The following is a 26,737-nucleotide window of genomic DNA, read 5'->3' as shown; positions in this document are numbered from 1 at the left end:
TCTGAAATGGTAAACTCAATGCTGAGGGCAGAAGGTTATAAAATGTCTAAAATTGATGTCTTTTTCATTAGTCTGTTTCTTAAGTGAAAACATTTCCAAGATGGATCCCAGAGAATAATATTTACTTATTTTGTATATCAGTTCTCTGTTATTCTTGTTACAAACTTTGGAACATCAAGAATCCCTGTTCAGCTGAATGTTAATTCGAATGTGCAGTACACATAGAACCTGAAGACCACACTCAAGAAAAGAAGGTCTCGAGAGTAAAATCTAATTGGATTCATAGCCTATTTAAATTAAAGAATGGTTTCTGTAGTACAAATTGGCACCTTTCCTACTTAGCCTATGCTGACTAGACTGCCACTTCAATGCAGTAGAAAGTGGGTGTTTAGATTAGATTACTTACAGTGTGGAAACAGGCCCTTCGGCCCAACAAGTCCACACCGCCCCACCGAAGCGCAACCCACTCATACCCCTACATTTATCCCTTACCTAACACTGCGGGCAATTTAGCATGGCCAATTCACCTGACCTGCACATCTTTGGACTGTGGGAGGAAACCGGAGCACCCGGAGGAAACCCACGCAGACACGGGGAGAGTGTGCAAACTCCACACAGTCAGTCGCCTGAGGCGGGAATTGAACCCAGGTCTCTGGTGCTGTGAGGCAGCAGTGCTAACCACTGTGCCACCGTGCCGCCCAATCCCTCACCGTGTTGCATTGTTGACTTTCAAATGAAATGTTAAATCAGTTATTTAAAAAAAAACAGGGTATTCTCCTCAGTCTCCCGTTTGAGGTTTACCCCTCAACTAACAACTGAAATAGATTATTTAATAATTAGGGAAGAGTGATCAGTTTCTGAAACTTAAATAAATTTAATAATAAAGGTATGAAGACAGAATTGGCTAAAATAGATTCTAAAGAAATATAATAGTGGCAAATATTTAAGAACTATCACACCATCAACAAATATATATCCCATTGAGAAAGAAAGATACTAAGAAAGAGAATATTCGACAAAAAGAAAAACTGTGAAACCAATTAAGGAAATGAAATATGGTTTTCAATTAAAAGAGAAGGTCTACAATACTGCAAAGGTCAGGGCTGAGAAACTAGAAATTTTTAGAAACAAGCAAAGGATGACTTTCCAAATTTTTCCTATTTTCTAAAATTTCCCAAGTTCTGAAAATGTCTCAGCAGACTGGAATTCTGCAAATATAATTTCCATATTCAAGGATGGAGGGAGACAGAAAGCCTGAAATGCCCATCTACACGGAACCAGTAAGGTCAAGAATGCTTTGTGTGGACTTGCTAACTGCAGATTATCACATATCAAAAAAATTTGCCAGATGTGAGAATGAACGGTGTGAATCCCAGAATCAGGTTTCGCCTGCCATTTTGAAAGCCTTCTGCCTCTGTTTTAAAAGGGAAGGAGGTGGAAAAATTCAGGCAAAAGAGACTGCAAATGGATGTCGATAGGTTAAACAATAGCAAGTCGGCAAATTTTTTGGAAATGGACAGGCAAGTTAAAACAGTTGTTAAAAAGTTTTATAGGATCATTGGGTTTATAAATTGAGGCATTCATTATAAAAGCAAGGATGTGATACAACATCTCCACAGGTCACATTTAGAATATGATGTTCAGTTCTAGGCATCTTATTTAAGAAAGGCTGTTAAAGCCCTGGAAACTGTAGAGGAAATTTACTAGAATGATACTAGGAATGAGGGATTTTAGATACAAGGAAAGATTAGAAACATTAGATTTATTCTCCTTGGAGGATAGAAGATTAAGAGGTGACCTCATTGAGGTGTTCAAAATTGTTCATAAGAACAAAATTGACAGAATAAAGAAGGATATTTGATTTTTCTCCCTCTCTCTTCCCTTCTCTCAGCCTTGGACACTCAGCATCTAACTTATGGCCTCCGAAGCGGGGTCAGTGGAGACACCAGTAACCAGTGGCTCAGTACCGAGTGGGAGTAGCAGTCTGGTGCGGGAATGTGGTGGCAGCCAGTGGTCAGACCGCATAGAGGTCCCCTGTGCTGGTCTGCTGTGGACAGCCTTTGAAGAGAGACTGTGATATTTGTCACTTTAACTTTGGTTCTTGCTTTTTTCTGACCTATGGTTATACTTTGCATAGCTGTAATATAACGTTTTTTCTTCATCTCTCTATTCTGTAATTAAGGATTGTACCAATGGACCTTTGTACCTAAGATGGCATTGGAAGTGGCAACTTATAAACTTTTAACTGCATTCATTTCAGTACATGTGACAATAAAGCTAATTCAATCCAATTCACTGGTTGGTATGTCAGTAACTAGGGGTCACAATTTCAAGATTGTCAGCAAGAGAGGTAGCGAGTGAAGGAAACATTTAGTTATTCAAAGAGTTGTTAGGATTTGGAATGTGTTGCCTGGGAGAATGGTGGAGGCAAGTTCTATACAAGGCTTTAAATGAGAACTTGTTATATATATTTGAAAGTGATTATATTTAGAGGGCTACAGAAATAAGGCTGGAGAATGGGACTAGCTGGGTAGCTTATTTGGGAGCCGGTACAGGCATGATGAGTAGATTAGTCTTCTCCTGTACTGTAAAATTCTATGATTCTATGTTGTAGATGTCTGGATGTCGAAAGTTCAGCATACCTTCACAGTGATTAAATAAGAAAAATCACAGATTTGTTAAAAGCAAATTGTGTCTGACTACACCGTTTAAGTTCATTGATCAAGTAACAGGATTTACAAAAGTTTTTTTGGTAGATATCACGTGCATGCACTTCAAAAAAAAGTATTTGATATAGTAGCTCATTGAATACAAAAGCAAGGATGCAACGTAAAACAATTACTAATAGACAATAGACAATAGGTGCAAGAGTAGGCTATTCTGCCCTTCGAGCCTGTACCACCATTCAATATGATCATGGCTGATCATCCTTAATCAGTATCCTGTTCCTGCCTTATCTCCATGACCCTTGATTCCACAATCCTTGAGAGCTCTATCCAACTCTTTCTTAAATGAATCCAGAGACTGGGCCTCCACTGCCCTCTGGGGCAGAACATTCCACACAGCCACCACTCTCTGGGTGAAGAACTTTCTCCTCATCTCTGTCCTAAATGGTCTACCCCGTATTTTTAAGCTGTGTCCTCTGGTTCGGCACTCACCCATCAGCGGAAACATGTTTGCTGCCTCCAGAATGTCCAATCCTTTAATAATCTTATATGTCTCAATCAGATCCCTTCTCAGTCTTCTCAACTCAAGGGTATACTAGCCCAGTCGCTCCAGTCTTTCAGTGTAAGGTAATCCCACCATTCCAGGAATTGACCTCGTGAACCTATGCTGCACTCCCTCAATAGCCAGAATGTCTTTCCTCAAATTTGGAGACCAGAACTGCACACAGTACTCCAGGTGTGGTCTCACCAGGGCCCTGTACAGCTGCAGAAGAACCTCTTTGCTTCTATACTCAATCCCTCTTGTTATGAAGGCCAGCATGCTATTAGCCTTCTTCACTACCTGCTGTACCTGCATGCTTACCTTCATTGACTGGTGTACAAGAAAACCCAGATCTCTCTGTACTGCCCCTTTACCTAAATTGATTCCATTTAGGTAGTAATCTGCCTTTGTGTTCTTGCCACCAAAGTGGATAACCATACATTTATCCACATTTAACTGCATCTGCCATGCATCTGACCACTCACCTAACTTGTCCAGGTCACCCTGTATTCTCCTAACATCCTCATCACATTTCACCCTGCCACCCAGCTTAGTATCATCAGCAAATTTGCTAATGTTATTGCTAATACCATCTTCTATATTATTAACATATATTGTAAAAAGCTGCGGTCCCAGTACTGATCCCTGCGGTACCCCACTGGTCATTGCCTGCCATTCCGAAATGGAGCCGTTTATCACTACTCTTTGTTTCCTATCAGCCAACCAACTTTCAATCCAAGTTAGTACTTTGCCCCCAATACCATGCGCCCTAATTTTGCTCACTAACCTCTTATGTGGGACTTTATCAAAAGCTTTCTGAACGTCCAGGTACACTACATCTACTGGACCACCCTCGTCCATCTTCAGAGTTACATCCTCAAAAAATTCCAGAAGATTAGTCAAGCATGATTTCCCCTTCATAAATCCATGCTGACTCTGACCTATCCTGTTACTACTATCCAGATGTGTCGTAATTTCATCCTTTATAATAGACTCCAGCATCTTTCCCATCACTGAGGACAGACTAACTGGTTTATAATTTCCTGTTTTCTCTCTCCCACCTTTCTTAAAAAGTGGTACAACATTAGCCACCCTCCAAACTGCAGGAGCTGATCCCAAATTAGATTAGATTACATTACAGGGTGGAAACAGGCCCTTCGGCCCAACAAGTCCACACCGACCCGCCGAAGCGCAACCCACCCATACCCCTAACCTAACACTATGGGCAATTTAACTCCAGCCAATTCACCTGACCTGCACATCTTTGGACTGTGGGAGGAAACCGGAGCACCCAGAGGAAACCCACGCAGACACGGGGAGAATGTGCAAACTCCACACAGTCAGTTGCCTGAGGCGGGAATTGAACCCGGGTCTCCGGCGCTGTGAGGCAGCAGTGCTAACCACTGTGCCACCGTGCCGCCCACAAATCTATCGAACTCTGGAAAATAATCACCAACGCATCCACCATTTCTCGAGCCACCTCCTTCAGTACCCTGGGATGTAGACCATCAAGCCCCGGGGACTTATCAACCTTCAGACCTAACAGTCTCTCCAACACCAATTCCTGGCAAATATAAATTCCCTTCAGTTCAGGTCCTTCAGCCACTGTTACCTCAGGGAGATTGCTTGTGTCTTCCCCAGTGAACACAGATTTGAAGTACTAATTCAATTCTCCTGCCATTTCTTTGTTCCCCGTAATATATTCCCCTGTTTCTGTCTTCAAGGGCCCAATTTTAGTCTTAACCATTTTTTTGCCTTTCACATACCTAAAAAAACTTTTACTATCCTCCTTTATATTATTGGCCAGTTTACCTTCGTACCTCATTTTTTCTCTGCGTATTTCCGTCTTAGTAATCCTCTGTTGTTCTTTAAAAGCTTCCCAGTTTTCCGTTTTCCCACTTATCTTTGCTATGTTATACTTTTTCTCTTTTAACTTTATATGTTTCTTAACTTCCCTCGTCAGCCACAGCCACCCATGCCTCCTCCTAGGATATTTCTTCCTCTTTGGAATGAACTGATCCTGCAACTTCTGCATTATACACAGAAATATCCGCCATTGTTCCTCCACTGTCATTCCTGCTAAGGTATTGCACCATTGAACTTTGGCCAGCTCCTCCCTCATAGCTCCATAGTTCCCTTTATTCAACAGAAATATTGTCACTTCCGATTGTACCCTCTCCCTCTCTAAGCTCGAGTTTCGACAATGGCTGGAGTGCTGTGTAGAATTCTGGACATCACACATAACAAAGCTCTGAGGTTTATCATGAAGCTATCAAGAATGAGCATGTTCAATTTTATGAAGTGATTGAAGAAGAAAAGATAGTTCTTAAAGTAGAAAAGATCAAGAGTAGACCAAAGAGGTACTAAAGTTATGAATGTGCTTTGATTGAGAAAACAGAGAGAAAACTATTTCCTCTGGCCTGAGGAGTAAACAGCCGTGGCCTGAATAAACTTACTTTAATCAGGAAGTAATGATGAACAGATCTTCCTCTAGCACTGATATAAAGAATTGGTCATTATATCTAGTACATCTTGTTGTTGTACATAGTTTAGAATTTTTGATTTGCCATACTATAACAAGTAAATTGAACCTGTGTTGTCAAAAAACGAATTGGAAAAGTATTTGGATCCTTTGGCAGCAGTTTCCAAACCAGTAGCATCTATCATTAAAAATAACACATACTGGCAGCAGGTGAATGGAATACTACTTGAAAATGTTTTCTCCAAGCCACTACCGTCCCAGGAGCAATTAGGAGCAGCAATAAGTGTTCACGTTACCAATTATGGCTCACTTCCCATTACAAGGAAAAAGTACACAAATGATACTTACCAGCACAACTCATTTCTAAAAAAAAGTGAATTTGTTGCATAGAAAACCGAACAATGCCTATTAATTGTACAGGCTATTACAGTATCAATGAGCAATTAAGGAAAGTATGAAAATGTGGCAAGACAGTACTTCCAAACGAGAAGAACAGAATGAAAAGTCAAGGCATATACTATGCACTCAAGGCATACACCTGGTAAAGAAAGATATTGCATAAGAACAAGTATCAGTCTGACAGCTCAGTTGGAACTGACATCAAATATAAAGAAGGGCCTCATATAGGAAAGGAAGTAAATTACAGAATGAGTTACAGAATACATTAAAATCTGAAAAGATGACAGTGCAGCTTCACACAATGGCACAGCACAGGAAGGGGTTATTTAGTCCATCATGCCTGTTCTTTCAACCAATTTATCCCACTCCTGCCTTCTTCTGAGAGCCCAGTAAATTTTTCAGCTTCTACCTAACTCAGCTAATTTTGTTTTACATTTATCAATTATTTTGCTTCAATCATCTTTGCAGCCAGTACCTGCCAATATGCTGTCTACAAACATTTCTCCTTCTTTTGCCTTTGGCCCTTTTTCCAATCGCCTTAAATCTAAGTCTTCTGCCATTAGATGTAGCTTCTCGTTATTCCATGAAAAACCCTCATTATTTTGAACACCTCTACTAAACCCTTCACTTTTTTGTTCCAAGGAGAACCAGCCCAACCCCTCTAGTGTGTTGTTCTAACTAAGCCCCACAACCTTGGTCTCATTCCAGCATTTTTTCTGTATGCTCTCTACCTATAGTCTTGACACCATACTGCAAGTTTAGTGGCAGAAAGGCATGGACTGGATAGCCTGATACCTGCCCGACTCCCCTGGGAGGGATGTCAGGGATGGGGAAGGCTTAGGTCAGTCTTGATTATGTTGAGTGGGGTAGAGCAGGCATGATAAACAATAACATCTATGTCTGCTCCTATCATTATCTTTGTACCCATAGGCTGATTGAGGCACTTAAGTGACCATATGAATCTCATCCCTACTCAGCATCATTGATCTGTTACCAACGGGTCATTCCTAATGAAGTTGCTGGGCTTGAAGAGCTGCTGGCCACCTGATTAGCAAATAACTCTTGGAGACAGAGTGTTCATCTTCAAAAGCCTGGAAACTCCAATGTCTTAGATAAGTTGGGATTTAATCTTTTTGGGGCCCACTAAATAGTTATGGAGAAAATAAGGACTGCAGATGCTGAAGATCAGAGTCAAAAAGAATGGCGCTGGAAAAACACAGCAGGTCAGGCATCATCCTGATGAAGGGCTTATTCCCAAAACGTCAACTCTCCTGCTCCTTGGATGCTGTCTGATCTGCTGTCTTTTCCAGTGCCACATATTTTGACACTAAATAGTTATGGCAAGGTTGCCACGAGCCCTCTAGCCAGTGATTGGACATTGCTGCTGTCATTAAATTCAGCCCCAGGTGTGATGTCACAGGAGAGAGATAGCAATCTCAAAGCACGTTATCCAGTACATTTTCCATTGGCTACTTTAGGAATGACTCTGATACAAGCATAATTTTAGTTGTCCATTGTCTTCTTGATTGAGGAATCATATGGTCAAGTTTTAGCAATGGGGAATCAATTAAACAAAAATCTATCTCCACTGAAAGGTCAGAACATCAAAGATGCTACTTGATCGGCTTTAGGATAGGAACCTAATGATACAATTCCAATTGTTAAAACAGTAATCAGTGCAACTGTATTCAGCTTCAGAAATGATTAGCATTGTCCAAACTAATAATTGATTATTTTATGTCAAACATAAAATCTCCCTTTATAGATCATATTTTGTTCTTATTTAACGGGATAATTTTTCACTGAAACACAAGCATGCAATGCTGTACATTTAGTGCTAACAATAAAAGTAAAGAATATAAAGTCTAATAAACCAAACTATTTACATACGATGCAACTGAAAGAGCTTAAAACACACAGTAAGAATACAATATTCCATCTAATTCAACAGCATCCCTTTACTATATTCAAATGCTGTGAGAATTCCCTCCTCTATCACATCTGTCGCTTTGTTTTAATGGTTGCTTTCAATACCAGCCATTGGAGTCTGATAGTCTCTTCTTTGAATATTCACACACTGAGCTTAGATGCTCTTAGTTTCGAGTAATTCCTTCAGGATTCTAACTGTACATGTCGGGATTTGGAACTTGCAGACTAAAAAAACATTTACACTGAGGTAATCAATTTCTAACTTTTCTGAACTAAATTCTTGCTTCAAGAGAACTTCTAACATCAAACTACAAACTGAAACTAAAAGTTTTTTAAGCTATGGATGTTTCCCCTAAATAAACAAAAAAAATCAATCCCTGAATCTTCTAACAAAAATTAGACTAATTCTCTTTGATACATGAAAAACTCTTCCAATGCTAACAGATTCCCATTAGCACTCCAGCAACTCTGTCTCATACTGTTTAAACCTAAAAGTTCCAGAAATACTGACAAGATAACCATTAAGCGTGTCATTCTCTCAGACCAAAACTCAATGAAACTCATTCAAAATCTCGACTCTAAAATCAAATATTAAAATATATATCAAAATCATAGATCTCACACCACAGATACGTGGTAGATCATCACTAACATGTAGAAAAACAGGAGACCCCATCAGTTTGAAATGCCATCAGTTTGAAGTGAAGCTAATGTTGGATCAAGCCAACTTACTCAGACTCAATATCCTTAATCTTGCTTACCTAACTACGTCTGTGCTATAAAGTCTATAAAACACAAAACCAAATTGGGGTGGAATTTTCACTGCTGTGGCAAGAGTGATGGCAAGAAAGGCAGGAAAATACAGTGAGAATAAAGGAAATCAGAATCTTGACATCAAAAAAGATTTTTGTTACTTTCCCCTCAAACATTAATTGGTTACTTCAGAATTTCACCTTGAGCAGCAATAACCATATTCCTATGAATATGCATCTTATTAAAGCTCTAAACTGCCATATTTACATGCCAATGATCATTTTTGCTCGTTCCCTGAGAAATGAGACAGCACAAATTCCAGACCAAGCATATCAGAATGGGTACCAGGAAGCAGCAACTTGCTGTGCACTTGACATCATGCAAATACTTCATTATATGTCTGTGCATGCTAAATTACCACCACATTCTACTCTTAATCTGTACAAGGTGGTATTGACAAACCATCAGCCTCACCCCATCATCATGCCTATTCTCAAACCAATTCAGGTGCTATTTTAGACTTGCAATACTTTACTCTGGAGCTCAGGAATACCTATTAAGTGCAAACCAAATCACTTTACACACTGGGATGCATACCTCTTGAGTCTACGCAGGATTCTTCTTATGCTCTTAGCTTGCTTTCTTGTGTTCATTCACTTTGTGCTTATTTGGAGGCTGCCTAACTTAGTGTTTCCTTTGTGTACAGGGCCTTCAAAGTTCAGTTGCAAGCTGCTAACCTTTGTGACTTTCATTGCTTTTAGCTCAGAGGGAGAGGTGTTTTTCAATGTAGGGAAGCACTGAATAGTTAATGGAGTTGACATATCATTAGCTAGCACTATGCTATGTTAATGTCATACCTGCAGCAAGTGCCAGCAGTTTACGTGGTAAACAATATGTAGGTATGGTGTCAACACACACTGAAATAATTGTAGTAAAAACCTACTTGGGTTCAGTAATATCTTTTAGGGAAGGAAACAGCCTGGTCTGGCCTATATACGATTCCAGACTTACAGAAATGTGATTGACTGTTAACTGCTCTCTGAAATGGCCAGTAAGCCACTCAGTTGTACCAACAACTAAAATAAATGAAACCAGGTGAACTAGCTAGAATTTACTAAGACACCGAAAATGGCACTGAAAATGACAATGGCAAACAGCCCTGTGAGGCATGCAGGATCCTGCTTACTAAGATCTGGGGACTAGTACCAAATTGTCTCATAGACTTGTCAAGCAACAGTCTAACATTGTTATAGTCACTGAATCAACACACAATGTCCCAGACAATACCATCACCATCCCTTCGTTTGTTATGCTCCACTGGAGGGGTAGACCAAGCAGAAGTGGTGGTATACTGGCATACAGTCAAGAGGGAGTTGCCCTACGAGTCTCTATCATTGACTCCGGACACTATGTTTCATGGCATCAGGTCAAACATGGGCAAGGAAACCTTCTGATTCTTATCACGTAACTTCTTTTGGCTTATAACTCAGTCCTTTTGCATGTGGAACAGCATTTAGAAGAAACACTGATGTTGGCAAGTGTGTAGAATATACTCTGGGAGGGAGACCTGAATGTCTTAGCAGCACCATTACTGAATGTGCTTGTCAGGTCCTAAAGGACCCGGTTGCTAGACTAGAATTGCGGCAGGTGATGAGGGAACTAACAAAAGGGAAAAACATAGTTGAACTTGGCCTGCCAATCTGCCTGTCACAGATGCATCTGTCCATGACCACATCATTAACAATGAATACCGGACAGCTCTAATGAAGTCATAGGTGCGCTTCACATTGAGAATATGTTTCATTGTGTTGTGTAGCATTGTCACTGTGCTAAATGGGTTGGATTTTGAACAGATCTAGCAAATCAACACTGGCATCCATGAAACATTGAGAGCAATCAGCTGCAACAGAATCATATTGCCAACACAATGTGCAAACTAATAGCTCAGTGTATTGCCCACTCTCCTATTACTGAAAGTGTCTGTAGTGTTCAGCTATGTTCAAACTAGGTGTGTTAGCCAGAGTAAATGCAGGGTTACAGGGGCGGGATGGGGGTGTGGGTCTGTGTGGGATGCTTTTCGGAAGTTTGGTGCAGACTTGATGGATTGAATGGCCTCATTCTGCACTGTAGGGATTCTAAGATTCTATAATTTTATCACCATCAAGCTAGGGATCAATCCTGTTTAATGAGGACTGCATGAGAGCTTATCATGGGAAACAGCAGGCAGATTTAAAGTGAGGTTTCAACCTGGACAACTTGCATGCCGAAAGCATAAACTACAAGTGACAGACAGAACTAAGTGATTCTTCAACCAATGGATCAGATCTAAGTTCTGTAGTCCTACCACATCTTGTTGTGGATTGAGGTTCCACAAACATCCCCATCCTAAATAATGGAAGAGCATAGCACTTTGATGCAAAAAAATAAGGCATTTTCAACAATTCACAGACAGAACTGCCAGGTGGATGACTATTTTGGTCTCCTCCAGCTGTCTGCTACATCACTGATGACAGTACTCAATTTGTAATATCAAGAAATGATTAAGATACTGGATATTACAAAAGCTTTAGGTTCTGACAGAATCCTGGCTATAGTCCTGAATGTGCATGTCCCCGGTTAGGTTTTCCCAGAACAGTTGATATCTATGCAACAATGTGGAAAAATACCCAGATAATAGCTATAGTAAGAAACAGGACGAATCTAACCAACCAACTGGCCCCTCAGTCTACTCGCAATCATCAGTAAAGTGATGGAAGGTGTTAACAATAGTGATATAAAGACGCACATGCTTGGCAATAAGCTACTCACTGAAACTCAGTCAGGCCTCCATTGGGTCATTCAGATCCAGACCTCATTCCAGCTTTAGGTCAAACATCAACAAAAGAGCTGAGTTGCAGAGGTGAAATGAGAGTCCTTGACATTAAGGCTGCATTTGACTGCTTGTGGCATCAAGGAGCTCTAGCAACACTAAAATCAGTGGGAATCAGGGCAAAATCACCACCTGTTGAAGTCATACCTGGCATAAGGGAAATGGTTGTAATTAGGGGAGGTCAGTCACCTCAGCTCCAGGACATCTTTGCCAGAGATCCTCAGGGTTGTGGCTTAGATCCAACTATCTTTAGCTGCTTTATCAGTGACCTTCCCTCCATCATAAGGTCAGAAATGAGCAAGTTCACAGGTGATTGCATAACGTTTAGCACCTCCTCAGACACCGAAACAGTCCACAATCAAGTACAGCAAGACCTGGACAATATCCAGATTTGGGTGACAAGTTGTAACTAAAATTTGTGCCAGGTAAGTGTTATACAATGACCATCTCCAAATAGAAAAAATCTAAGTACTATCCCTTGACATTCAATGCACACTTCTGGGGCAGGTGGGACTTGAACCCTGACTTTGAAATAGGGACACTACCACTGCACTGCAACAGCCCTTTGGTCATGATGTAAAACTGTTCAACTTAATAATGAGGCTAAATGAAATCAAATGTCTGATCGAAAAATGAAATGCCACTCAAAGTTTGACTGGCAGGGAATTAATTCTGAGATTGCAACTCTTGACCCCCTTAGTTTCAAACAGTTGGTACAGGTAATGAGTCTGCTGTTTCCATTAGCATCTCCTCCACCCATTTTTTGATTCTTACTATATTTCACCACCTTTAGCCTGTATGCCATCTCTTTTGCCATTTAACCTCTTGCATTTTCACCTGATCACAGATTAACCCTCCTGCTTCTCTCTCCCCTCCACCCCTTACCTGATTTGAAACTCTTACATCTGCAACATTTTCGATGATAAAATTGCCACCCCTGGCTCTGCCAGGGTGTTATTACCTGGGTAGGGGTTGGGGATTTTTCTTCTGTCTCTCCACCTTTATATGCGGCCATAGGACTGGTGCTTTGTTGATTTTGCTCTGTTTCATCAGGTATTCCTGTTAAAATGGCACATATTTACATGATAATTAAGTTCCTCTTTTTAAAAAGTGAATAGTAAAAAAAACCTTCTGTTATCTGTTACAGACATATGAGTAAAGGAGGAAGGGTAAAAGCCAACTTACTTTCATTAGCCACATAATTTGCAGGAAAGTAGCCCTGTTTTCCATTGGCCAGGCGACCAAACCACCAGCTCGCATTATCTTTGTACAGCACTTGGATAATGTCAAAACGCTGGATGGTTAGCTCATCTGATCGATTTGCTGTGTAGTCATAAAGAGCTACGACCTACAGGAGAGATAAGGCCGCCACAGTTTTATCACAACTATGCCACAGAGAGAAACCCCTAAGACTAACTTCCTCCTGCAGCAGGGCAGCTGAAACCAAAGCTGTAGTATGGTAAGACTTGAGGCTGTCTAAGGGTTTTGATGATGGGATCAGAAGTGGTGGGAACGTAGCAGGAGTTAGAGATAAAGGACTGCGGGATTCAAGACATAGTTAAACCATTTCACACTGCTAAGGTTAGTTTACAACAGCTGCTATTGTATTAATGATCTTATTAAACAATGATTGTAACTTCACCTGCACATGTTGAGAATCTTAACACCAGAACTCTTAAACCTGAAACCAACTTGCAATTTTACTGCTGAGTATTTTTACATAATGCCGCAGACATTTTAAATGAGAAACCATATTTTTAAATTTAAAGACACTGTAGAGAAAAAGCTTGTAATATCTTGGAACAGATGTCGTCATTTTCCATTGTTGCTAATCAAACAGCTTTGATCAAAATATAACAAGTTAACCCTTTGAAGATTAGTCTTACAAAATTTAAAAGCAACTTTGTTTAGCTTTTTCAGAAAACAATATAAACTTTTGTCACTTTATAGATTTATCCAACTTTGCTGTTTATAAGTGTGATTTTATTGCAGCTGTGATAAGGCTAAAAAAACGAGTGTACACTGAAAACTATTAATGCATTCAGTACTCAAAAGGTTAATTTCCAATCATAAACTGATACATTTTGGAAAGTTTGAGTGGGAGTTTTTTTTTAAACTGCTATTAATATCTTGCAAAGATGAGTGATGTGGCAGCTGTACATTAAATTATCGATGTGAGGAAATACTGTCATATTGAAAGTATCTGTAATATAAAAATCAGCACAATAATTTGGAAATAGGAGGCACTTCTGAATTTCATCTACAATATTTTAGAACAATTCTCTTTAAATATCATCATTTTCTTAAAGACAGTTATTCTCCCACCTCCCAACTCAGCTCCCCTGCCCCACCCACAAAGTTTTATTAGGTTCTATCCAGACAACGTTGAAAGGGCAGTCTGCTAATCAATATCTCTCACGTCTGTGCCAATGCTGTTCTCAAACTGGCAGCTTTGAAATGTACAGGCAAGAGGTCTATCTTTGTGGGAGGGGCTCTAATTTCCACCCTATGCCTCTTTCAACAGTTCATGCTGAAATTGTGAATTTACCACATGAGAAATGTGTAGATCAGTACTATTACCCAGAGGCATATGAGATTTGAAGATAAATAATGCACTGTCATTGTTTTTTTAACTTTCAAAGTATACAGAATGTAAATAACAATGGGGGGTTGATTGGAATTCCCCTCCTTCCAATACAAGCTACGTTAACCACAGATAATACTACTCGTAACTAAACAGGAGTTCAATGGGGAGGTTTATTTCGGTAATTTGCTTACAAGCGTTACAAATATCTAGCCTATGGAAGTAACTTTTGTTTCTTGTTTTGGTTCATTAATGTGTGAATTACAATAATACAAGTGTCTTAAGTCATTGTTTCAAGATGATAGCATTTAGGAACCCCTGACTTTATGACAAAGTTTGCTAAAATGCAACTTCTCTCCCTTCAGTGGTGGTCCTTCTGCTAACGGAAGGGGTAGAAGAGAATTCCTGCTAGAATCAGTGCATTGGCTGAAATAACCTAAGAGAAATATAAAGGGCAGATGAGAAAACAGAACAAGAAAAATAGCAAGCCAAAGGTATGATGATGGAAACAAGGAGCACAATGCTATAGCAGTGATCATTTACTACTGTGCAGTAAAATGAAATAATTTAAAAAATGGAATAAAGCAATTTCAGATTTCTGGTATTTTGGGGCTGACAGGCAAAACATATCAGATCAATTAACATATTTTTGCAAATCGTGAAATCATATAATGTCTGAAATACTATTTTGAGAGGAAATAGTTGTCACATATTGTAATCAAAAGCCACAAAATAAAAAAAATCCAATGCATACTTCCCAATTAACTAATAAATCTCTGAGCATAAAATAAAACAGTAGAAATACACATTAACATCTGTGGAAAAAATAATGGGCTAACATTCAGGTATCCTGCTCCTCGGATGCTGCCTGACTTACTGTGCTTTTCCAGCACCACACTCTTGACTGTTATCTGTTTACAGTCTGTTAAGATCACTTGGCTTAATTAGGTGAATTTCAGCAATCGTCAGTCTAGTTTCTGAAATATGTAGACTGAGGATATCTTCAGTCATGAGTTGCATACTTAAAGAAATATGATCATAGCTCACAAAAGGTATCCCTGATATAACCTGCAGAGGCCAGTTAAGTAGTAAAACATATCTTCCACATTACTATCCATTGTTTCCACCTTTCTGTTTTTTGTTCCCTTTAAAGCCATTTCACTGGAGTACTGACCACATAGTGAATGAAAATTAGCCTAGAATTCATAGCAGATGTGAAAGTCCTTTACTAATTCCATTCTATAGCAGCAGAATTAGCTGACTAGTTCAAACACAAAAGTAAGGAGATGCCCTAGTAAGAAAGCAGGTGACTACAGCTCCGCTGTGAGATTCCCCAAAAATTCAGGAGAATATATGTTAGTTCAAGAATGTAACATTATGCGATAGGAAGGTGTCTTATCTCAGAGGGAACAACTGTCACTGTCAACTTACTCAACATGATTTAGTGTTCCTATTGAAGCATTATAATGCAACAATTATGTGTAATTTTTACCATACATGCCAGCAATATGTATGAACCCATTTGTTAACACACTCACTTTCTGCTAGAAAAGGATCTACTTCAACTGAGGATGGAAGTGGCAATTGGTTAGATCAATTGCAAGGTCTGAGTTCTTTACAACAAATAGATGTCAATTTTTCTATTAGCAGCTAGAAAATCAAGTCAGGAAAGTTTTAAAACTTGGTGATTGTTTCTAAGACTCTCAGTTTCGGTGCATGCACTTAGTGTTTGCCTTCAAAAGTGTTATGCACATCAATTAAAATGCAAAAACATGGCTTTTAAACAATGTTCCATTTGCTCAGGGGAACCTTTTAGAATATATCTAATTGTCGTACTTGAAGAATTACTTTCTTAGGGCTGGTTACATCTGCTTTTCTGTGATAAGGAAAATCTCTTTTGTGACATCAATCCATTAACCGACATCTTATGTGATGACTTTTACATTTAAAAGAATTGAGTAGGTGATATGGGCTATTGTCTTATTTATGGGTGAGCTTTATTACTTTGAAAGCTGTTAATTAATATGGATATAAATGATGGAACTTTCTTTGTGAGCATGGAGCAACTGGAAAACAGACTGCAGAACATTTATTGGTCAACACTGACTTAGAAAGCATGAGGGGTGATTTTCTTGAAATACAATGGATTGAAATTACCAGTCAGGCCCAATTGGTAGCCGAAAATGTACTAGTCCTGTTACTGCACCATAGTTTTGAGCACTTACTTTAATTTTTACAAAAATTGTGCAATGATTTTAATTTACGTTACAAGAAATATTTTTGATTGGGTGAAAAATGCAATATAGAATTGATGGTTATAGCAGAAGAAGGAAAGTTTTATTGGCAAGTATGATTTTTTTCTATTATTAATAGCAAATGTTGTTTGTTAATAGAATACGTAGAACGTTTCTGTGGGCTTTGGGATCCCGATGTCAAGGCCACATGGGGTCCTGAGTTCGCACGTCTGGTGCCAGCTAGTGAGCCTACTGTGGGTTTGTCATCCATTCAAGAACGACAGATTTCCCAGTGCTCCTTTCCCACTCAAAGGTGCCTTAACAGAAGAAGTGGGTGAAACTAAGGCAAGGATGACACCTCCAAGTGAAAGTGGCTCCCTTGGCAAAAATTTTAATTTTAAATTTAAAAGGGCTAAAGCTGGCAGGCCCATCAGAGCAGAGAAACCCCTGTTGCGGCAGTGTTTAAACAACAAGTTCATATTTCCATCTGTGGCCGTTTCTTTGGTGGATGTTTCCTCTGGCCTCAATGATTCTCTCTAACCAACCCCCAGCCTTGCAGAGAAGCCACCAAGGCAGCTCTGCTACTGGCAACTTTAAACTGCCCCTACATGGTGCCTTAATCATTTAAATTGGCTATCTAACTCCATTCAGCAGGCAGTTGATCCGTATCCTGAAGGCTCTCATGGTGCCTCTGAACAGGCACAAGTTGAGTTAAAGAAAGATCTATATCCTGGAAACCCTCTGGGAGACATATTCCAGAGAGTGAATGAGTCAGGAGGTAATGAGTCATAGAAATGTGCAGCATGGAAACAGACCCTTCCGTTCAACACGTCCATGCCGACCAGAAATCTGAAATTAATCTTGTCTCATTTGCCAGCATTTGGCCCATATGCCTCTAAACCCTTCCTGTTCATGGACCCACCCAGGTGCCTTTTAAATATTGTTACTGCAGCAGCCTCCTTCACTTTCTCTGGCAGCTCATTCTATATACACACTACCCGCTGTTAGAAAAAGTTGCCCCTAAGGTCCCTTTTAAATCTTTCCCCTCTCAGCTTAGATCTACGTCCTCTAGTTTTGGACTCCCCCACTCGGGAGAAAAGTCTTTGGCTATTCACCCTATCCATGCCCCTCGTGGACTTTCTATAAAGTCACCCCTCAGCCCTCCAGAGAAAACAGCCCCAACCTATTCAGCCTCTCCCTGTACCTCAAACCCTCCAACTCTGGCAACATCCTTGTAAATCTTTTTTGAACCTTTTCATGTTTCACAATATCATTCCTACAGCAAGGAGACCAGAATTGCACACAATATTCCAAAAGTGGCCTAAGAAATGTCCTTCCAAAATGACCTCCCAACTCCTATACTCAATACTCTGACCAATAAAGGCAAGCATACCAAATGCCTTCTTAACCGTCCTTATATGGCTTCTCTCTATTTTCCTAGCATCAATCCTTACCTATCTCCAAAACTCCCGCTATGGGACCTGGAAAATTCTGCCAAAATGTCTGAAAAATATCAGGTTGCTGCCTTTCAATAGAATCCTGTCCCATTGTTTTGTGGGTTAAGGTTCCAATGCAATGATGCCTTTACCTCTTACTGCAGTAACTTAAAAAATAACTGTGAAATTATTGGAAAATAAATCAAACAGTTTAAAAATCATTGTTTCACCCAGGGAGAAATGTCTTTAAATTTAGAAAATGAATCCTTTGGTAATTGCTATATTGGGCAAAGTTGCAAGCCACACATTTTTTGCCTTGAACGTTATTTCAGCTACAAAAAAATGATAGAATGTCTGGTATTGTTGCAGTTTAAAATGCAACCTGAAGTTTCTATACTTATTTAACATGCCAACTTGTTTCACATTCTGCAAGTCTATTTCCATTTGAGTTGACAACATTTTGGTGTGGCTCTGTTTTTTTGAGGCTACTGGATATTTTCCGCTAACTTCCTGAGTTTGAATGCTGAACTTATGAGTAAAGAATAACGCTATGGGGCCAATTTAAGATTAAATATGTTTTTAAAGTTTCAGCATCTGTGTGACATTTCTTATCTACCTGAGTTAATAAAACATGAGTGGTGATCAGTCATGTACGTGAAAATGTTAATTTTTACACAATTAAAATGATGAAACCTAATTTTGGCAAAGGTTTAAGATTGAAAAGATACATAAACATAACTGCTCACAAATGCAAATGTTTACTTACAGATTCTTCCACTGGTGCGTTAGAATCGGCTTCTACTTTGATTGAAGATATTGTAGGTTTTTCACAAGTCTAAAGAAAAGGGCAACTACATTAAAATGTTTATTAGGCATTGAGTCATATAACAGGCTATCATGATATAATGTTCTCATAGCATATAAAGAAGATTTTCTTTGTTTTGTAGAATTTAGTAATTAGGTGTACTGTTTAAGTTTTAAATTTATTCAAATGTTGTACATTAGTACAAAATCAAAATTTGCGTTTAAAGGGCATTTTGTTTTCTTTTGTTCAAACACTGAATGAGGAGAATCCTTCCTAGTAGCCTGGATTGGGCAGCACGGTGGTACAATGGTTAGCACTGCTGCCTCACAGTGCTAGAGACCAGGGTTCAATTCCTGCCTCAGGTGACTCTCTATGTGGAGTTTGCACGTTCTCCCTGTGTCTGTATGGGTTTCCTCCCACAATCCAAAAAATGTGCAGGTTAGGTGAATTGGCCATGTTAAGTTGCCCGTTGTATTAGGTGAAGGGGTACTGTAGAGGAATGGGTTCGGGGTTGCGGTGTAGACTTGTCGGGCCAAAAGGCCTGTTTCCACACTGTAAGTAATCTAAACTTTATCACAATCTTCCATGAATATATGGTAAACTAAAATCCTCCCCCTCAAATCCAAAGCTATATACAGTATACTGCATTATACATAGGTGATAGAATGTTAGGCTAATTACGGCCCAGAGGGACCCATTCAGTGCATGATTTCAGTGCTAATTTTCTAGCAAAACCAATTCACTTTATGCCACTCTCCTGCCCTTGCCCTGTGGCCCTGTTATTTCTTTTCTCTTCTTCTCTTAATCCTCTACTTATAAACTCTATACTTATAAACATTTTTTCTTACATTAGTGTTGTTTCCTTTGCTAATCAGCTTAAATCAATGGCTTCTGGGTCCAAACCCTCCACTAACAGTAACAGTTTCTCCCTCACTGTCTTTGTGGATTTGCTGTGATTAAATGCTTTCCTGGAGGTTTCATCACATAACTTGTCCCTACATTGCGGCCATTAGTTGGCAACTTATCCCGCTTTGAGATGCATTTCCATCCTGTGGAAACTAGAATCCAAACACTTTTCACACAATTAGATACTGCTCAGGCAGATTTGTTTATTTCCCTAAGATTAGATTAGATTAGATTACATTACAGTGTGGAAACAGGCCCTTCGGCCCAACAAGTCCACACCGACCCGCCGAAGCGCAACCCACCCATTCCTCAACATTTACCCCTTTACCTAACACTACGGGCAACTTAGCATGGCCAATTCACCTGACCTGCACATCTTTGGACTGTGGGAGGAAACCGGAGCACCCGGAGGAAACCCACGCAGACATGGGGAGAATGTGCAAACTCCACACAGTCAGTCGCCTGAGGCGGGAATTGAACCCGGGTCTCCGGCGCTGTGAGGCAGCAGTTGTAACCACTGTGCCACCCAAATTTTCCATATCTTTACATTTCATAAACAAACTTTCAACAAAAATGACAAAAAATTAATACTATAATGATTTTTTCACAGGATTACATATAGTCATGTCCTGGAGTTTGATCTTCAACATCAGGGAACCGGAGCTACGGATCTGAGGATGAAATAGTTAGTGAACAGCCAGATGCAGCGTGCAGAGAGTCTGTGAGGGGGGATAGACTGTTGATAGGGCAAAGTTGCAGTCAGTGTGATGGGTTGAAGTGTGTCTATTTAAACGCACGAAGTATCAGAAATAAGGGTGATGAACTTAGACATGGATCAATACTTGGAACAATGATGTTGTGGCCATTACCGTGACTTGGATATCACAGGGGCAGGAATGGTTGTTGGATGTTCCAGGGTTTAGATGTTTCAAAAGGGATGGGAGGTGAGGGCATTGCTAATCAGGCATGGTATTACAGCTGTAGAAAGGGAGGTCGGCGAGGAGGGTTTGTCTACAGAGTTAGTATGGGTGGAAGTCAGAAACAGGAAAGCAGTGACTTTATTGGAAGTTTTCTACAGACCTCCCAGTAGCAACAGGGATACAGAGGAGCATATTGGGAGGCAGATTTTGGAAAGATGCAGAAGTGACAAGGTTGTTGTCATGGGTGAGTTTAACTTCCCTGATTTGGAGGTGCCGGTGTTGGACTGGGGGGTTACAAAGTTAAAAATCACACGACACCAGGTTATAGTCCAACAGGTTTATTTGGAAGCACTAGCTTTCGGAGCACTGGTCCTTCATCAGGTGGTTGGGGAGTCTAAGATTGTAAGAAACAGAATTTACAGCAAATGTTTACAGTGTGATGCTACTGAGATTACATATTGAAAAACAGCTGGATTATTTGTTAAATCTCTCATCTTTTAGAATGACAATGTTGGTTTCTGTTCTTTCGTATGTAAATCCCAGAACTTGTTTTAAAGTTACATTCACAAGTGAACCTTAATAATGGGTGCCATGTCAGCTCAGATAATGCATTGAAAGCATGAGATTAGTCTGTCTGTCTGTGCCTCAATGTTCAGGCTGGTTCTATTTCTAAAAAAGGGATTTACAGAATCTTACATGGATCCATAATTTGGAGATGCCGGTGTTGGACTGGGGTATACAAAGTTAAAAATCACACAACACCAGGTTATAGTCCAACAGGTTTAATTGGAAGAACACTAGCTTTCGGAGCGACATTCCTTCATTGGGTGATAGTGATCACCCAATGAAGGAGCAACGCTCTGAAAGCTAGTGTGCTTCCAATTAAACCTGTTGGACTATAACCTGGTGTTGAGCGATTTTTAACTTTACATGGGTCCATGGAGTTTTTGAGCAAAATAAGATGTAATTTTGCAAGTACAAGTGCACCCTACAAACCTATATGTGTATATGTGCTTGTGGGGAGAGTGTCTGTCCGTGGGAGTGTGTGTAAGTTTAAAGGGATATAGGTCTATGAGAGGGTGCCTGTGTGGGTGTGGGGGGTGTGTATGTGTGAGCATATGAGAGGCAGCTTGTGTATGAGAGACGGTCTGCATAAGTGTATGGGTCTATAGGAGTGTGTGTGTGTGAGAGAGAGAGAGAGAGACAGAGACAGAGAGAGAGAGTGTGTAGTGCAGTGGGGTCACCTGTAGTGTAACATGAACCCAAGGTCCCGATTGAGGCCATCCCATGGGTACCGAACTTGGCTGTCAGCCTCTGTTCAGCCACAGCTGTTGCAGGACAGGCAACAACGCAAAGTGGACGAGCAGAGGCTGACAGCCAAGTTTAGAACATAGAACATTACAGCGTAGTACAGGCCCTTCAGCCCTCAATGTTGCACCAATCTGAAGCCCATCTAACCTACACTATTCCATTTACGTCCATATGCTTGTCCAATGACGAGTAAATGTACTTAAAGTTGGCAAATCTACCGTTGCAGGCAAAGCATTCCATAGCCTTACTACTCTCTGAGTAAAGAAACTACCTCTGACATCTGTCCTATATCTATCAACCCTCAATTTAAAGCTATGCCCTCTCATGCTCGCCGTCACCATACTTGGAACCAGGCTCTCCCTGTCCACCCTATCTAACCCTCTGATTATCTTGTATGTCTCTATTAAATCACCTCTCAACCTTTTTCTCTCTAATGAAAACAGCCTCAAGTCCCTCAGCCTTTCCTCGTAAGACCTTCCTTCCATTCCAGGCAACATCCTAGTAAATCTCCTCTGCACTCTTTCCAAAGCTTCCATATCCTTCTTATAATGCAGTGACCAGAACTGTACTCAATATTCCAAGTGCGGCCGCACCAGAGTTTTGTACAGTTGCAGCATAACCTCATGGTTCCAGAACTCGATCCCTCTATTAATAAAAGTTAAAACACTGTATGCCTTCTTAACAACTCTGTAAACATGGGTGGCAACTTTCAAGGATCTGTGTACATGGATCTCTCTGCTCATCTGCACTACCAAGAATCTTACCATTAGCCCAGTACTTTGCATTCCGGTTACTCCGACCAAAGTGAATCACCTCACACTTGTCCGCACTAAACTCCGTTTGCCACCTATCAGCCCAGCTATGCAGCTTATCTATATCTCTCTGTAACCTACAACATCCTTCGTCACTATTCACAACTCACCGACCTTAGTGTCATCTGCAAATTTACTAACCCACTCTTCTACGCCCTCATCCAGGTTGTTTATAAAAATGACGAACAGCGATGGACCCAACACTGACCCTTGCGGTACACCATTAGTAACTGGACTCCAGGATCAACCACCATCCTCTGTCTTCTTTCAGCAAGCCAATTACTGATCCAAACTGCTATATCTCCCACAATCCCATTCCTCCGCATTTTGTACAATAGTCTACTGTGGGGAACCTTATCGAACGCCTTGCTGAAATCCATATACACCACATCAACCGGTTTACTCTCATCCACCTGTTTGGTCAACTTCTCAAAGAACTTTATAAGGTTTGTGAGGCACGACCTACCCTTCACAAAACCGTGCTGACTATCCCTAATCAAATTATTCTTTTCTAGATGATTATAAATCCTATCTCTTATAACCTTTTCCAACATTTTACCAACAACTGAAGTAAGGCTCACTCGTCTATAATTACCAAGGTTGTCTCTACTCCCCTTTTTGAACAGGGGAACCATATTTGCTATTCTCCAGTCTACTGGCACTATTCCTGTAGACAATGATGATTTCAAGATCAATGCCAAAGGCTCGGCAATCTCCCCCCTGGCTTCCCAGAGGAACCTAGAATAAATCCCATCCGGCCCAAGGGAACTTATCTATTTTCACACTCTGCAAGATTTCTAATACCTCTTCCTTGTGAACTTCAATCACACCTCGTCTAGTAGCCTGTATCTCAGTATTCTCCTCGACAATATGGTCGTTTTCTAGAGCGAATACCATCGAAAAATATTCATTTAGTGCTTTCCCTATCTCCTCTGACTCCACACACAACTTCCCACTACTATCCTTGATTAGCCCTAATCTTACTGTCGTCATTCTTTTATTCCTTAAATACCTATAGAAAGCCTTAGGGTTTACCCTGATCCTATCCGCCAACAACTTCTCATGTCTCCTCCTGGCTCTTCTGAGCTCTCTCTTTAGGTCTTTCCTGGCTACCTTGTAACCCTCAAGCGCCCTAACTGAGCCTTCGCATCTCATCCTTACATAAGCCTTCTTCTTCCTCTTGACCAGAGATTCCACTTCCTTCATAAACCACGGCTCCCACGCTCTACAGCTTCCTCCCTGCCTGACAGGTACACACTTATCTAGGACACACAGGAGCTTTTCCTTGAATAAGCTCCACATTTCTAATGTGCTCCTCCCCTGCAGTTTCCTTCCCCATCCTATGCTTCCTAAATCTTGCCTAATCGCATCGTAATTGCCTTTTCCCCAGCTGTAACTCTTGCCCAGTGGTATACACCTATCCCTTTCTATCACTAAAGTAAACATAGCAGAATTGTGATCGCGATCACCAAAGTGCTCACCTACTTCCAAGTCTAACACCTGGCCGGGCTCATTACCCAGTACCAAATCTAATGTGGCTTCGCCCCTTGTTGGCCTGTCTACATACTGTGTCAGGAAGCCCTCCTGCACACACTGGACAAAAACTGACCCATCTATACTTGTACTATAGCGTTCCCAGTCAATATTTGGAAAGTTGAAGTCCCCCATGATAACTACCCTGACTCTCTCACTCCTATCGAGAATCATCTTTGATTCCAATAGGGATGGCCTCAACTGGGACCTTAAGTTCATGTCAGGTGACCCCACTGCACTACACACTCTCTCTCACACATGCACACAAGCGCGCACACATAAACACACACCTAAAGACCCATATAATCACACAAACCCTCTCTCATAACATAAGCTCTCTATCATACACTCACCCATACTCATCCCCATGCTCATACATACCCACCCCCCACACTCACACCTACACACGCATCCTCTAACAGACTTATACCCCTTTACACTCACACTCATACATCATACACACACTCTCTCACAGACACTCACAAACTACCCCCAAAACACACACACACAATACATTTGTGGGGTGCATTTATACTTGCAAAATTACATTTTATTTTGCTCAAAAACTGCATGGATTTTAAGATTCTGTAAATCCCTTTTTTTTTAGAAATCGAATCAGTCCGAACATTGGGGCACAGACAGACAGACTTTAACCTCACACTTTCAATGCATTAACAATAGATGCCATGTCAGCTCAGATAAAGTTCACTTGAGAATGTAACTTTAAAAAACGTTCTGTGATTTATACATGAAAGAACTGAAATCAACATGGTAATTCTAAAAGATGAGAGATTTTACAAATAATCAGCTGTTTTTCAATATATAATCTCTGTTGCATCACACTGTAAACTTTTGCTATAAATTCTGTGCCTTATGATCTTATACTCCCCAACCACCTGATGAAAGAACAGGGCTCTGAAAGCTAATGCTTCTAAATAAACCTGTCGGATATAACCTGGTGTTGTGTGATTTTTTTAACTTTAACTTCTCTAATATTGATTGGAACCTCCTTAGTTCAAATAGTTTGGATGTAGCAGTTTTTGTCTGGTGTGTCCAGGAAAGATTTCTGACTCAATATGTAGATAGGGAGACTAGAGGGGAGGACATTTGGATTTGGTGCTTGGCAATGAACTAGGCCAGGTGCCAGATTTCTCAGTGGGAGAGCATTTCGGTGATAATAATCACAACTCCCTGATCTTTACTATAGTCATGGAGAAGGATAGCAGCAAACGGTATGGGAAAGTATTTAATGGGGGAGCAGGAATTACATGTTATTAGGCAGGAACTGGGGTACCTAAATTGGGAACAGATATTCTCAGGAAAATGCAAGACAGAAATGTGGAAGTTGTTTAGGAAGCACTTGCTGATAGTGCTGGATAGCTTTGTCCCACGGAGGCAAGGAAGGGATGGTAGGGTGAAGGAATCTTGGGTGACAAGGCATGTAGAATATCTAGCCAAGAGGAAGAAGGAAGCTTTCTTAAGGTTGAGGAAGCAAGGGTCAGACAGGGCTCTAAAGATTTACAAGGTAGTCAGGAAGGAACTGAAGAATGGACTTAGGAGGGCTAGAATGGGACATGAAAAAGCTTTAGCGGATAAGATTAAGGAAAACCTTAAGGCATTCTATACTTACGTGAGGAACAAGAGTGAGGGGAGGGCCGATCAGGGATAGTGGAGGGAACTTGTGCCAGGTGTTGGAGGAGATGGGGAGGTTCTTAATGAATACTTTGTTTCAGTATTCACTATTGAGAGGTCCTTGTCGTTTGACAGTGTGAACCAGGTTGATATGCTCAAATAGATTGATGTTAAGAAGGAAGATGTGCTGAAAACTTTGAAAAATGTAAGGATAGATCAGCCTCCTGGGCTGGACAGGATATACCCAAGGTTACTAGAGGAAGTGAGGGAAAAGGTTGCTGCTCCTTTACTCCTGTGTCCTCACTGTCCACGGGAGTAGTGCCAGATGATTGGAGGGTGGCAAATGTTATTCCCTTGTTCGCGAAAGGAAATAGGGATAATCCTAAGAATTACAGACCGGTCAGTCTTACATCTGTGCTGGGCAAATTACTGGGGAGGATTCTGAGAGACAGCATTTACGATTACTTGGAAAACCATAGTTTGATCAGAGATAGTCAGCATGGCTTTGTGAGGGGCAGGTCATGCCTCACAAGCCTTACTGAATTCTTTTGAGGATGTGACAAAACACATTGATGAAGGTAGGGCAGTCAACATGGTGTACATGGAATTTAGCAAGGTATTTGATAAGATTTCCCATGGTAGGCTCATCCAGAAAGAAAGGAGGCATGGGATACAGGAAAATTTGGCTATCTGCACACAGAATTGGCTGGCCCACAGAAGACAGAGGGTGGTAGTAGACGGAAAGTATTCAGCCTGGAGTTCAGTGACCAGTGGTGTTCCACACTGATCTGTTCTGGAACCTGTGCTCTTATGATTTTTATAAATGACTTGGATGAGGAACATGAAGGGTGGGTTAATAAGATGATACGAAGGTTGATGGAGTGGTAGATAGTGTGGAAGACTGTTGTAGGTTGCAATGGGTCAT

The 26,737-nt window shown here is 40.6% G+C and overlaps 1 protein-coding gene across 3 annotated transcripts in view; it reads right to left on the bottom strand.

The window, feature by feature from the left end:
- Nucleotides 1–26,737, bottom strand: part of ahi1 (Abelson helper integration site 1) — a 259,803-nt gene that overhangs the window by 5,866 nt on the left and 227,200 nt on the right. For 2 of the 3 annotated variants that reach the window (XM_043686138.2, XM_087981977.1), the window contains 3 exons: nt 18,660–18,728; nt 12,825–12,987; nt 12,601–12,698 (listed from right to left, as the gene is read on the bottom strand). In XM_043686138.2, coding sequence (XP_043542073.2) covers nt 12,601–12,698; nt 12,825–12,987; nt 18,660–18,728 — 330 coding nt within the window. Of the gene's footprint in view, nt 1–12,600; nt 12,699–12,824; nt 12,988–18,659; nt 18,729–26,737 lie in introns of those variants that run through there. The other variant, XR_006311028.2, reaches the window with a different exon arrangement.

This window comes from Chiloscyllium plagiosum, unplaced genomic scaffold (genome assembly GCF_037043375.1).
Source record: "Chiloscyllium plagiosum isolate Xiang-an unplaced genomic scaffold, Cpla_swu_hap1 HiC_scaffold_3, whole genome shotgun sequence".
NCBI lineage: Eukaryota > Metazoa > Chordata > Chondrichthyes > Orectolobiformes > Hemiscylliidae > Chiloscyllium > Chiloscyllium plagiosum.
Note: the sequence above shows the minus strand (reverse complement) of the source record. Positions and strands in the feature narration are given on the sequence as shown.